Consider the following 11,769-nt stretch of genomic DNA (forward strand, 5'->3'; position numbering starts at 1 on the left):
CATAGGTATCCCTTCTTCCGTGAACTCCCTATTTCTTTCTTTGCCCACTGATTGACTAGACTCATGGATTTTCTTGTCAATCAAAATGAGACCAAACTCCTATAAGAGATTAACCCCTTGTCATTATTAGTTGCAAATGTAAATATTTTTTCACAAGTTTGTTGGTTTGTCGAATGTGGTGGTGGTGGTTGTCGTTTTTCAAAATTATTAGATTCTAATTGCAGCCGCGTGCCCTCAGTTTGAGCCTCTTCCCCCGTGATTAAAGTGAAGAGGTTTGACAAAAGATCTGGAAAGGCCATTTCAGCTAATCCTAAATTTAGATCCTTAAAAAAAAAAAGTGTGTGGGCCCCACTTAAAGATTGTTCAGCTCATATGCACTTTGAAATGATTTAAGAAGGTGGGGTAAGGGGCAGGGATGGAAGCAGCTTGTGCCAGAAATTTTTAGAATTCTGAGGTAAGAAGCCGATTCTCTCCAGTCTCCTGCGTGTTGGGAGGGGGAGTAAATTATGTGCAAGCAGATAGAACTCCTGATGGAAAAGTACCCGCTCTGGGCTGCAGATGTGTACATGGGTTGGTTTTAATTATTTTTCCCCCTCTCTCTATCCTTTCTTCAGCTCCGCTCCCCCTGCCACAATAAAGAGGGCGACCAGATTAGGACTCTGAAGGGTATATAGACAGTCCTTTCTCCTTAAGGCCGCTCCTGTACAGCCGGTTAGTACATCAAAGGCCGGATGAAATACTGAGGAAACGAAAAGACCAAACCAAGGTTCCTTACAAACTCCCACCTTCCTTTGGGCTGTTGCGACTGCCAAGGGTAGCTCGACCGAGTTCAAATAGAAGAACACTGCCAAACAGAGAAACTTTGGTCATTATTCTGAGCCAAAAAAAAACCAAAAACCCAGCATAATAGAACATTGTTGATGTGGGATTATTGAGCAAATCAGTGATTGCAAAAGGCTTTAGTCTTCCAAGAACGAACCCAAAGCAAATCGGGAGATCTGTTGATCTGTTTCCCCAGATATTAGGAGAGTTGTCAGATGAGCCCTGTGCACTGACTTTAGCTATCCCCACAGCATCTGGAGGGGAGTGGGGGATTGGAGAAAGGTCGTCAAAGAGGGTGAACGGGGGTTCCCAAGGTGGAAATGGGTGGTCTGGGGCTCTAGGATGGGAAAAGAACTCAAGGAGTGAGTTTCCTTGTCTCCCAAGAAAGCCTCGTGGTCCCTAGGGCTGGCCTGGGAAAGATGAGGCTTCGTAATGGAAGGCGGAGAGAGGCCTGAAGCAGGCGAAATGGAGTCGGTGTTTGGCTCGCATCAGGTGGCAGAGGGGGCCTCATGCAGAGCCGCGCAAAGCTCTGCATGAGCAAACTGGAGGTGCGGAGGAGGGTTGCGCGCTGCGTCGCGGTTAACTAGAGGCTGGCGTGAGGCTGGGGCCCGGCCTAGCAGGTAGAGCTGAGGGGTGTGCTCCGCAATCTAGGAGGAGGCAGGATCTGGCTGGGGGAGAGCAGCCACCATCCAGAGGCAACGTGAGGAGGGGGGGGGTTCCGAGCTGGGCTGCGCTCCACTGAGCGGCGCCGTGAGCTTCGGCCGCCGCGGGGAGGCGGGGCTGAGAGGTCCCGCCCGTCCAGCCCCGCCCCCCGCCCCGCCTGGCTCCGCCTCCTCCGCTGGCTAGTCCTCATCCGCCTGGCCTCGCGCGCCACTAGCTCGCGGAGAGGGTGGAGGAAACGAGTTCCGGAGCCCTCCAACCTTTGCTCCAGCGATCATGGCTGCCGAGGATGTGGCGGCTACCGGCGCCGACCCAAGCGAGCTAGAGGGCGGCGGGCTGCTGCATGAGATTTTCACGTCGCCGCTCAACCTGCTGCTGCTCGGCCTCTGCATCTTCCTGCTCTACAAGATCGTGCGCGGGGACCAGCCGGCGGCCAGCGATAGCGACGACGACGAGCCGCCCCCGCTGCCCCGCCTTAAGCGGCGCGACTTCACCCCTGCCGAGCTGCGTCGCTTCGACGGCGTCCAGGACCCGCGTATACTCATGGCCATCAACGGCAAGGTGTTCGACGTGACCAAAGGCCGCAAGTTCTACGGGCCCGGTACGGCGGCTGGCCGCCGGCGGGGTGGGGGGGGCGGCCGCAGAGACAAAAGAAGGGGCCCCGGCACGGAGCTGAGTCCCGGAGAGGCGAGGGGGGGAGCGAGTGCCCCGGGGCTGGGGGCGGAATGGCGGCGAGCCGGGGAGGGCGGGGCAGGGCGGCTCCCGGGGCGGGAGGGGGGCCAGAGGCGCCCTAGAAGGGCTGCGGGGCGAGTGGGGGACGCAGATTCCCGGTCTGTGCCGCCAGTCGGACCGGGAGGAAGAAGGTTGAAGCGCTTAAGCCGGTAGTGGGTGGGTGAGATCGCAGCGCTGGGAAGGCGGGGGAGCACAGCAGAGCGCAGTGTTCGGGGAGTTTCGAAGGTATCGGGTTTGGGGGTTCCTGAAAGGAGGGGCGGGTGTCGGGCTGGAGAAAGGAAATGAGGGTGTCTCGAGGGAGACGTGGGGGGCGGGGAGGCGGGAGGAGGTCGGGAGGTCCAGCGTCGAAGGGGACTCGAAGGCCGGATGACGCCTGGAGTAGCCTTGGTGGAATGTGAGGGTGTGGGGGAGAGAACGCGGAGATGGGATTGGCAGCAGGTAGGAGCATTGTGCGTGGCCGATGAGTGATGTGTGTGTGCGTGTTGAGTGTCCGTGGCTTGTCAGGCGTGTGTGTGCGCGCGCGCGCGCGTCTGCTGAGAACGAGGCATGGCGTGTGTCAGGTATGTGTGTGGCGTGTGTTTGATATGTGTGCGCGTGCTGTGTGTGGCAAACGGGGAGAGCTGGGAGGTGAACAAGGGAGGCTCCATGGGGGAAGGGAGCTGGATGAGGAAGGCTGAATATAGCGGCCGAGAGGAATGTGGCAAGGCGAGAAGGTAATACAGTGTTACAGTCCATAGCAGGAGAGAAAGGACTAGAAGCCAAAAAAAAAAAAAAAAATTTAAAATGGAGGGAGGGAGAAGTGGGAGGATCCTGAGAAACAAAAGGGGTAGGGCTCTGAAGGCTGCGGGGTGTGGGGATTTCAGGAAAAGCCAACCCTAGGGGAAATGAGGGGTGGATGACGGCTGAGCTGTTGGAGGGGGGCAGGCTGGAAGGGGCCTTGGAGATGAGGCTTTGCCAAGCTTGGTTGCGGATCAGAATCACCTGATGCGCTTGAGGTACAATACAGATTCCCGGCCTGATCTCCACCGCCGCGGAAGAGTCTGGTGGGCTCTGGTGGGCGGCGGGGGAGGTCCAGGAGTCTGCATTTCAACACTCCCACCCCCTAGACCAATGCCACAAGCATCCAGGTTTGGAAGGTCCTGCTTTATACACTGTTTGGACCGGAGGAAGAAGAGATTTTTTAGCTCCTCCGATATGGACACCTCTAAAAACAAGGGGGCCCAGGGAGTGTGTCCACTGGTCTGGGCACAGGGGAAGCGTGTAGAAGGCAGCCATCTTTCCTTTGGCCCCACTCAGACTTTGTTATTCTCTCCCAGTCCAACTCATCAAAATCAGATGTGTTAAGGTTCTGAAGGAAATCTCCCACTTAGCAGTTTTTCCTTGGGGAGGAGATTCAGAAGACCTACTTTGTAGGCATGTAACTGTCCAAATCATTTGAAAAAACCACACCTATATTATTTGTCCCTGAAGTGGCACACCTGGAGGCATTGTCAGTAAACATGCGAGTGTAAATACCTGCCATTACGGAGCTACACCATAAATGACCTGATGCCTGGAGCAGCAGCATATGATGGTGGTTTGCAGAGTCATCGAGAAGAACCTAGGCCTGTGTACAGAGCACGACGCTGGGAGTGAGGCCGCCTGGGTTCTCCCGCCCGGTTGGATCACTGACCAGCCGTGTGGCCTGGGGCAAAGCGCTCTTCTCTCTGGGCCTTCGTGGTCCCTCTTCAAAATGATAAGGATGGCCCGTTGTGAGCTCTTGAGTCTCCACCTGCACTGTCATCCAGTGAGGCCATGCCTATGTGAGACTGTCACGGGGAAATGATACTTCATGTTATAAAGGATTCCCAAAGGTCATCATGTTTCATGACGTTGTTGTACGCAGGGCACTTTTGTGGCCTCTGGGAACATAGCAGTGAACAGAACAGGCACAGAGCTCAGCTCATGGAGCTTACACGCTAGTGAATGTACGTTCTGCTGAATAATATATATTATTCTCCAACGACTTGCAGTGCTCCCCTCAGATCCTTTTAGTATCCTGTGACCATGGCTTCTGAAACAGCGAGGTCCCAACCCGTGCCCTTGGCCTATTTTCCTTCCCTAGTGGAGATGGTACTACGTAATGCTGATTAGAAACAGCCGTTTTTCTTGGGAAACCTATGTGCTTTTAAAAGTTGATCATAAATTTCATCTAACTTGTAAAAATAATAAAAAAGAAAAAATCCCGACGGATTGAGGTTTCAGGTGACCAGGCCGTATTGAGACTCAGTCTGTTCTTATACTTGGCGTGGTGGTTACCCGAGTCATGAGCTCAGCCTTTCCTGTCAAAGGTGCTGCTCAGTCCGCCTTTGGGGAAAGAACACTGTTTAAAGTACACTGGATTCTTTTCATTTACTTGTGCAATATTTAAATAAGTCTAAAAATCCACTCGAAGGACCTGCAGCATGATTCACTGCTCTCCGAGACTGACGTTTAGTATCACATTCTATGTAATAGCATAACATTATGTATAATGGCATTGAGATATTTTATAGAATTTCCAGTCTTCTCTTCAGCCCCCCCAGAACCAGGGTGACGGACCTGATGGCCTCCATGCCATGTCTCTGTTGACAGGGAAGATTATGTAGATTTCTGAACCACCGACCCTCATAACATGATGTCTCCTGCAGATGCCACGTGTTGACGTTGAACACAGATCTCTGGACCTTTGCCACCCAAGAGCTCTATCATTTTGACTCATTAAATTATATTAGAGTACGTGTGAGACGATGTTGGCATTTAAACGAGTTGTTTCTTATCTGCAGAAGCCAGAACTTTCACTGGTGTAGCCCAGGTGCCTAAAGCAGAGCCAGGCCCCCGGCTCAGTGTCCAGAAGTTGAATTCTGACCCATGAACTCAGTATTATCTTGCATCATTCTCTGCTAACCCCGCCACCCCCGGCCAGGAGATAATCGTTTATGGCTTTTTGATTAGGTATTTGAAAACATCCCAGGAAATGGGTGCTAATATATATAGCATTTTGATTTAGTGTTAGTTAAAAGTTTCATGACCACCCGTCTTTATCCACCACGTAATGATCCAAGTAGCAACATCCCTTACGATTTCCAGATGGAACTTGATAGTCAAGAAGCAGGCTCTCGCTGTGGTAAGGAAGCCATTTTCTGTATGAGAACTACAGAGCAATTGCATGTCTGATAAAGAACCGGTCTTTGGTCTGGTTTTGTTTTGTTTTGTTTTTAAAGAGGGGCCGTACGGGGTCTTTGCTGGAAGAGACGCATCCAGGGGCCTGGCCACATTTTGCCTGGATAAGGAAGCCCTGAAGGACGAGTACGATGACCTTTCTGACCTCACTCCTGCCCAGCAGGAGACCCTGAATGACTGGGACTCTCAGTTCACTTGTAAGCATTTTTTTTTTTTATTGTGCCTGGATCAGATTTCTACCAGTAATGGGGTTCAAGGCAGTACAATAGTTATTACTGGGCACCGTGCAACTGGGGAGCATTTTGATAGGCTCCTGAATCTTAAGACAGATCAAGTTCATGGCTTGAAGTAAGTGCAGCAGTGCTGAGTCACTTGCCGTGATTGCATACCACGTCCTAGCTAGTTCTCTATGGAAACCTGGGTTTCTGGGGTTTGGATTTTTTTTTTTTTAATTTGGGGAGGGTTGCATAGATTTCACACAAGGATTTGGTATGCAGGGGAAAAGAGAGTGGCCATCTCTGCTACCGAAAGGGATTTTCATAAGCCCTCGCTTGTAGAACTTGCTGTTTCAAAGCAGCCCACATTTTCTGTTAAAGAATGAGAGACTTGTTTTCTACAAAACAGCTTCTCTTTGAATCTAATTGAGCCTAACTATAGGCCTCATCTACAAATGATGCTTATAATCTGCCCAGCAACAATGGTGTCTGCGTTTTTTAAGAAGAAAGCAAAAAGGAGACATTTGTTTCCTAGCTTACACTATGGGCTGAGGTCTTGGGCGGGGGGTGGGGGGGTAAGGATGGGGTTAAGTTCAAATTTTGAGAATTGTGGAATGGGCTTCTGTCCACCCTAAGTGTTTAATGATCACTATAGCACTAGTTCACTGCTAAGAACTTGAATACTAATCTTTCCCAGCTTTGAAACCGTATGTAAGGACAGTGACCATATCCTTCAGGGGGGGATTTTTTCATTGCAGGTGTTTTCTACTTTCTGTTCTCAAATAATCAGTTAAATATTACTGGCTTGGGAGGGGGGGATAAATCCAACCATTTTCTTTGAAAATAATGCTGACTTCAGAGAGAGTTCTGGGTTAATAATTAGCCAGATATGGCTCTACCCTTAGAGTTTGGATCCCAAGCAGACCGGCTATAGCTCGCCAAGTCTAGAGGCAGGGCTTTTGACTTTGAAAACAAAATCTGGCTATCTAACCCAGTCCCTCATTTTTTTTGCATCTTCAGGGTGCCTTCATAACAATAGATTCTTCTCTATGAAACCCATGAGTTGTGATGCATAATTTACAAAGCTCTATTTTCTAGCGCTTGCCCTCATCAGTGGGGTAAAAAACATGGCTTCCCCTTCCCCCTTAAACTAAGGCTAGTCCCAAATACTGTTGTGACACTTGAGCTGCACTCCGAGCTGGCGTGGGTTCCCCTTAAAGCAGGTTTCTCAGGCACCGCCCAGCTTTTATTTGTCTTGCCACAGTCCCAAGCACCCTAGGGACCTTTATATTAGGTTCAAATAGGGAAGTTCCAATTGTTCCTGACGGTTATTTCACACAAAAGCAGCTCCAGTTCCCTGGTTAAACAGGTTGGTTCCGCCTCTCCTTCGTACCCACGTTCAGAAAGAGGAGTCTTGGCCTCTGACGTTGAGATGATCAGCCCTACGCGAGCCTGGCCCCGACCCTCGCCAGTGTGGTGCTCTTTGCTGACCCTGCCCCTTCTCGGGCCTCTTCCTTTCTGCTTACCCTCTGAAATCTGTTTTCTCCAGCCTCGCCAGGGCTTGTCCTGCCTCCTTTACCACTTCCTTGAACTACCTGTAGCTTTTCCCCCACGTGGGGAGCAAGTTCTCTCTCCTGCTTTTATCCTCTTCATCCGCTGGACTATTACATTCCTTCCCTTCGCTGTCAAAGAACCATCTAGTCATTCGTGGTCGTCCCCAACCACTGCTTCATTGCCTCTCCGTCCCTCCTGGCTCCCTACAATGGGGTTTTCTAGCCCCACAATTCGTGGAACTTTCTCAAACATTTCCCGAGGCCTGCTTGTGGCCAGTGCTCATTTCACGTGGCCTGTCCTTGTTCTAAGTCTCCAGCCCCGCGCCCCTCCGAAGGGGCTGCCTCCCCAGAGTCCCCGTTTCGGTCCACAGAATCTCGTCTCCAGTTCATTATGTCCTGTTCCCAGTTTTCCTTCAAAGTATCTCCTGGCCTTCTCTTTTCATTCCATCTCCCCCTCCTCCTGGCTCTTGTTCCTCCACATGCGGATCTGCCCCCTGGCCTCCCGGTGACCTTGCCCGGGTCTCTCCTTCCCACAACCTGCCCTGCCCCCTGTGTATCGTGATACCGTTGTTGCCCAAACACCGCTTTGCCCTGTCATTGCTTTGTCATAAACTTTCAGTGCCCTTTGCCACCCATAGGGTAAGTCCGGACTCCTCAGGCTGGCTTTCCCCATCTTTCCTGATATTTCCCCATCCTGTTGGGCAGCGCCACTGCTGCTCTCCTCCTGCCAGCTTGGTCTCTCTGCTGCTGCCCAGATACGTCCAGTGTCACCTGCATGCCTCTCTGTGTGGTGTTGGCATTGTCTGGAAACCCCTCTCTCCCCAAATCCTACACATTTTCCAAAGCATGGCCTTCTTCCTCTATGCGTGATGAAACCCTTCGCACTCACAAGGAGCCCTTGCTCTGCTCGACACTCCTACACACAAACACAACGCACTTTGCCATTGCCTTGCCCGCTCATTGTCAGACATCGCCATCTGCTGTGTATTTCTGTCTGCTGCGCCAAACTCTTAGCTCCTGGTCGGCAGGGACTGTGGTGTAAGCCACCTTGGCGCCCTTCGGGAAGCCCGGCACGGCGTGAGCCTGTCCGTCGTAGGCCTCTAATAAGTGCTTTCAGGTGGGACGTGGTTGTGATTTTTCTCGAGCGTGACAGTGACCATGTGTGTCGCCTTCTCTCCTTGCAGTCAAGTACCATCACGTGGGCAAACTGCTGAAGGAGGGGGAGGAGCCCACCGTGTACTCAGATGAGGAAGAGCCCAAAGATGAGAGCGCTCGGAAAAATGATTAAAGCCTTCGGTGGAAGCATATCTATTTTTGTATTTTGCAGAATCATTTGTAACATTCCAGTCTGTCTCTAAAACATGGTGATTTCAATATTTAGAAGAGTTTTGAACTTGCTGTACATTTTTTTAATTAACATCACTAGTGACAGTGATAAAGCTAACCTCTGTCTTAGACTGCATGATGTGTTTGTGTGTCACAAATCCAGAACGTGAACTGCAGTGCTGTAATACAGACGTCATTACTGTTTTTTCTTCTATCCATAGTTAGTACAGGCTGAATTTGGATTCATTTTTTGCTTGAGAGACAGGTAAGACGTGGGTATTTCCCCCCAAACAGGTAAAAATGTTAAACGTGCAAAGTCCTTCAAGCACCAAGGAACAGGGGAGGTTCTCTAAATGAGACAGCAAATCCCTTATTTCTCAATTGACCCAACTGCATGATTTCTGTTTGATCTACCTCTAAAGCAAATCTGCAGTGTTCCAAAGGCTTTGGTATCGATTAAAGAGAGCTCTCCAGAAACAAAGTGAAATCTCAAAGCTGGGGCTCCGTCGGAAGCAGTTTCCTTGCCGTATTTTCATACTGCATCGCTGTCCTTGTCCACCCTGGGACACTCAGAGGCCCTCACCAACGTAGTCATCCACGGTGAGGACTAAAGCGGGACCTGAGCACCCAGAGGCGAGCCCTGGGGACAAAATCAGCCGGCTTGCCTAGAAACCGAAATATACGAGGAAGATTGCAGTCCTATCTTCCTGTTCCCTGTGTTCACGGCGGGGCAGTGGTTCTTTCACACGATTGGACTGGACGGAGAGGGGCCCGCAGAGTAGGACCGGGCGGTGGCTCTCCTAAGAGCCTCCCCCCACACCCCTAAAGCACGAGGGAACAGTACACATTACCAGCCAGGCGGTTTTTAAAGTAAAGCGTATTCATAAAGTGAACAGTTACTCTTCTGTTACAAAACTTGTAGCCACTGCAAGAGTAGTAGTCAAGCGTCTTGGTCTTTGATATTGGTCGTCTTTTGGTTAACAATAAACTTAGCTGAAGTAGACTGTACAGTTGTTTGAATTTGTAAAAGTATTATATGAACAACTAGTGAGGTTTCAAACTCTTGTAATTGTAGTTGAATAGTCATTGTATTTTTCTTGTGAACCGTGTTTAATGGTTTTACCTCAAATCAGAAAACAAAATGAAGTGCTTTGGTCAGTTAATAAAGTGGTTTTACCCGGTACAGTGCAGTGGCTTGCTCTGTTTTTTTAAACCATAATCTAAGGAACCAGATTCAAGAGTTTCTCTCTGGAGAGGTGTTTTTGTGTGTGTGTGTGTGTGTGTGTGTTCTGAAAGAGACAAGCAAAGGGGCCTCAACCGTAACCCAAATAATACCAGCTTGTCCTGTTCAAAAATTAGTGAATTGAATTTATTTCTCGTGACTTGTCAAATTCTGCCTAAGTCAGAATGTCATGAACTCTCAGAGGCAGGTCTAGAGCAAGGTTATTAAGGAGTATCTCTACTCAGACTGTGAACAAGTGCCAAGCGGGTTTTGTTTTTGCTTTACTGTATCATCTGATGGGGAGAATGTTCCAGAATCCTTACAGTAGCAAAGTTGATGGGCCTCATGTCAGAAGGATAGCACATCTGTCCATGCCGGAGGTTGTATGAACAGACAGCTGTTCCTCTGAACGTTAGTGTTTGGCCATTTTCATGTTAAGACAGGCAGACTCCTCTTAGAAGGGAGGTACTCCCTGAACCAAAGAGGGCTCACAGCTTTCCAGCTTTTATGTTCTCAAACCATATTGCCTGTTTTTGTTGTTTTTAAATGTGTCCTTTCCCCCTCACTAGTTTTCACTCAACAAATAGCCGCCTTGCCTTGTTTGTGCCAAGCAACCTGTTAGGCCGTATGCTTGGGCAGGAGGGGGGCAGGGGAGGGGAGGCAGAGAGAAACTTGGCCACCTCTGCAGCCTGAAATCTCATTTCGATGTGAAAATTACACTCCTCCCTTTACTGAGTGAAACAGGTTTGTCTGATGCCAAGGGGAAAACATCCAGAGCCTGGTTAAAAGCGTCAGTCCCAAAGCCGAGTCCCCTCCATTTAGAACTAAATCAACGTTGTATAGATTGCAAAGGGATAGTATTATGAGGCAGGACTTTGATCTAAAAAACTTCGCAAGTCCAGGAGTTCCTGTCGTGGCGCAGTGGTTGACGAATCCGACTAGGAACCACGAGGTTGCGGGTTCGATCCCTGACCTTGCTCAGTGGGTTAGGCCATGAGCTGTGGTGTGGGTTGCAGATGTGGCTTGGATCCCGCGTGGCTGTGGCTGTGGCACAGGCTTAGTGGGAGCGGTTCAAGAAAAGGCACAAAGACCAAAAAAGAAAAAAACTTCCCAAGTCCAGCTTCACAAGCTGTATAATGTAAAAGGCGCCATTTAAGAAGATGAGCTAGGGAGTTCCTGTCGTGGTGCAGTGGTTAATGAATCCGACAAGGAACCATGAGGTTGCGGGTTCGATCCCTGGCCTTGCTCAGTGGGTTAAGGATCCGGCATTGCCGTGAGCTGTGGTGTAGGTCGCAGACAGGGCTCGGATCCAGCGTTGCTGTGGCTCTGGTGTAGGCCGGTGGCTACAGCTCCAATTCGACCCCTGGCCTGGGAACCTCCATATGCTGCGGGAGCAGCTCAAGAAATGGCACAAAGACAAAAAAAAAAAAAAAGATGAGCTAGAGGTTACCACCACCCCCACACCCCCTCCCCGCAGGGCAGGAGAGGGGTCAGGTGAACAGCCCTTGGCCCACCCCCACCCCCCTGCCTTTTTCCAGCCCCTGCCCAGGCACTTTGTTCTCAGCCCCAGCATCTATGGGTCCAGCAGCTTTAACTCCGAATTTACACTTTCTCTGGCTTCTCTACATAATGTCACATATTGTCCTGTTCTTTACTTACCTCAGGGGGCCAAACTGCATGCAAATCCTTGATCCAGAACAGGCAAGAATAGCCCTCGTTATCTTGAATGAGCTGTTTGAATCCAACGAGAACCCTTTCAGCTCCAAAGTGCCCCGAGTGTGCAGACTGCCTTAGTGAATCCTTAGAGGCGGCTGCTTTACGTGTCACGTGAAAATACAGTTCACTCTTAAGGGCTCAAAGGCTGACTGACTAAAGACCCTCGCTTCTGTGACTAGAGCCTACCCCACACCCACACTCGTTTTGGGACACTGCACACCTTGAACACTTGCATGCGGGCCTGAAGGGCTGAGATGAAATTCCCTGGCGTCCATTTTGCTACCTTAACTTTAAAACCTCTCCCGAGGGGAGGGCAGTCTTA

At 50.3% G+C, this 11,769-nt stretch overlaps 1 protein-coding gene across 1 annotated transcript; it reads left to right on the plus strand.

Moving 5' to 3' along the window:
• Window positions 1-1,665: 1,665 nt before the first annotated feature.
• PGRMC1 (progesterone receptor membrane component 1) lies at window positions 1,666-9,692 on the plus strand. Its single transcript, XM_047764854.1, has 3 exons — window positions 1,666-2,083; window positions 5,457-5,612; window positions 8,368-9,692. Exons 1-3 carry the CDS (start codon window positions 1,759-1,761, stop codon window positions 8,469-8,471), a joined length of 585 nt encoding a protein of 194 aa, XP_047620810.1. The 5' UTR covers window positions 1,666-1,758; the 3' UTR covers window positions 8,472-9,692.
• Window positions 9,693-11,769: the final 2,077 nt, after the last annotated feature.

The sequence above is a fragment of the Phacochoerus africanus genome, chromosome X (genome assembly GCF_016906955.1).
Source record: "Phacochoerus africanus isolate WHEZ1 chromosome X, ROS_Pafr_v1, whole genome shotgun sequence".
NCBI lineage: Eukaryota > Metazoa > Chordata > Mammalia > Artiodactyla > Suidae > Phacochoerus > Phacochoerus africanus.

Excerpts from the sequence above, each read along its gene's own strand:
- PGRMC1 (XM_047764854.1), top strand. The coding sequence starts at position 1,759 with ATGGCTGCCGAGGATGTGGCGGCTACCGGCGCCGACCCAAGCGAGCTA. Across the intron at positions 2,084-5,456 it reads CCGCAAGTTCTACGGGCCCG|AGGGGCCGTACGGGGTCTTT; the intron begins GTACGGCGGCTG and ends TTGTTTTTAAAG. Across the intron at positions 5,613-8,367 it reads CTGGGACTCTCAGTTCACTT|TCAAGTACCATCACGTGGGC; the intron begins GTAAGCATTTTT and ends CTCTCCTTGCAG.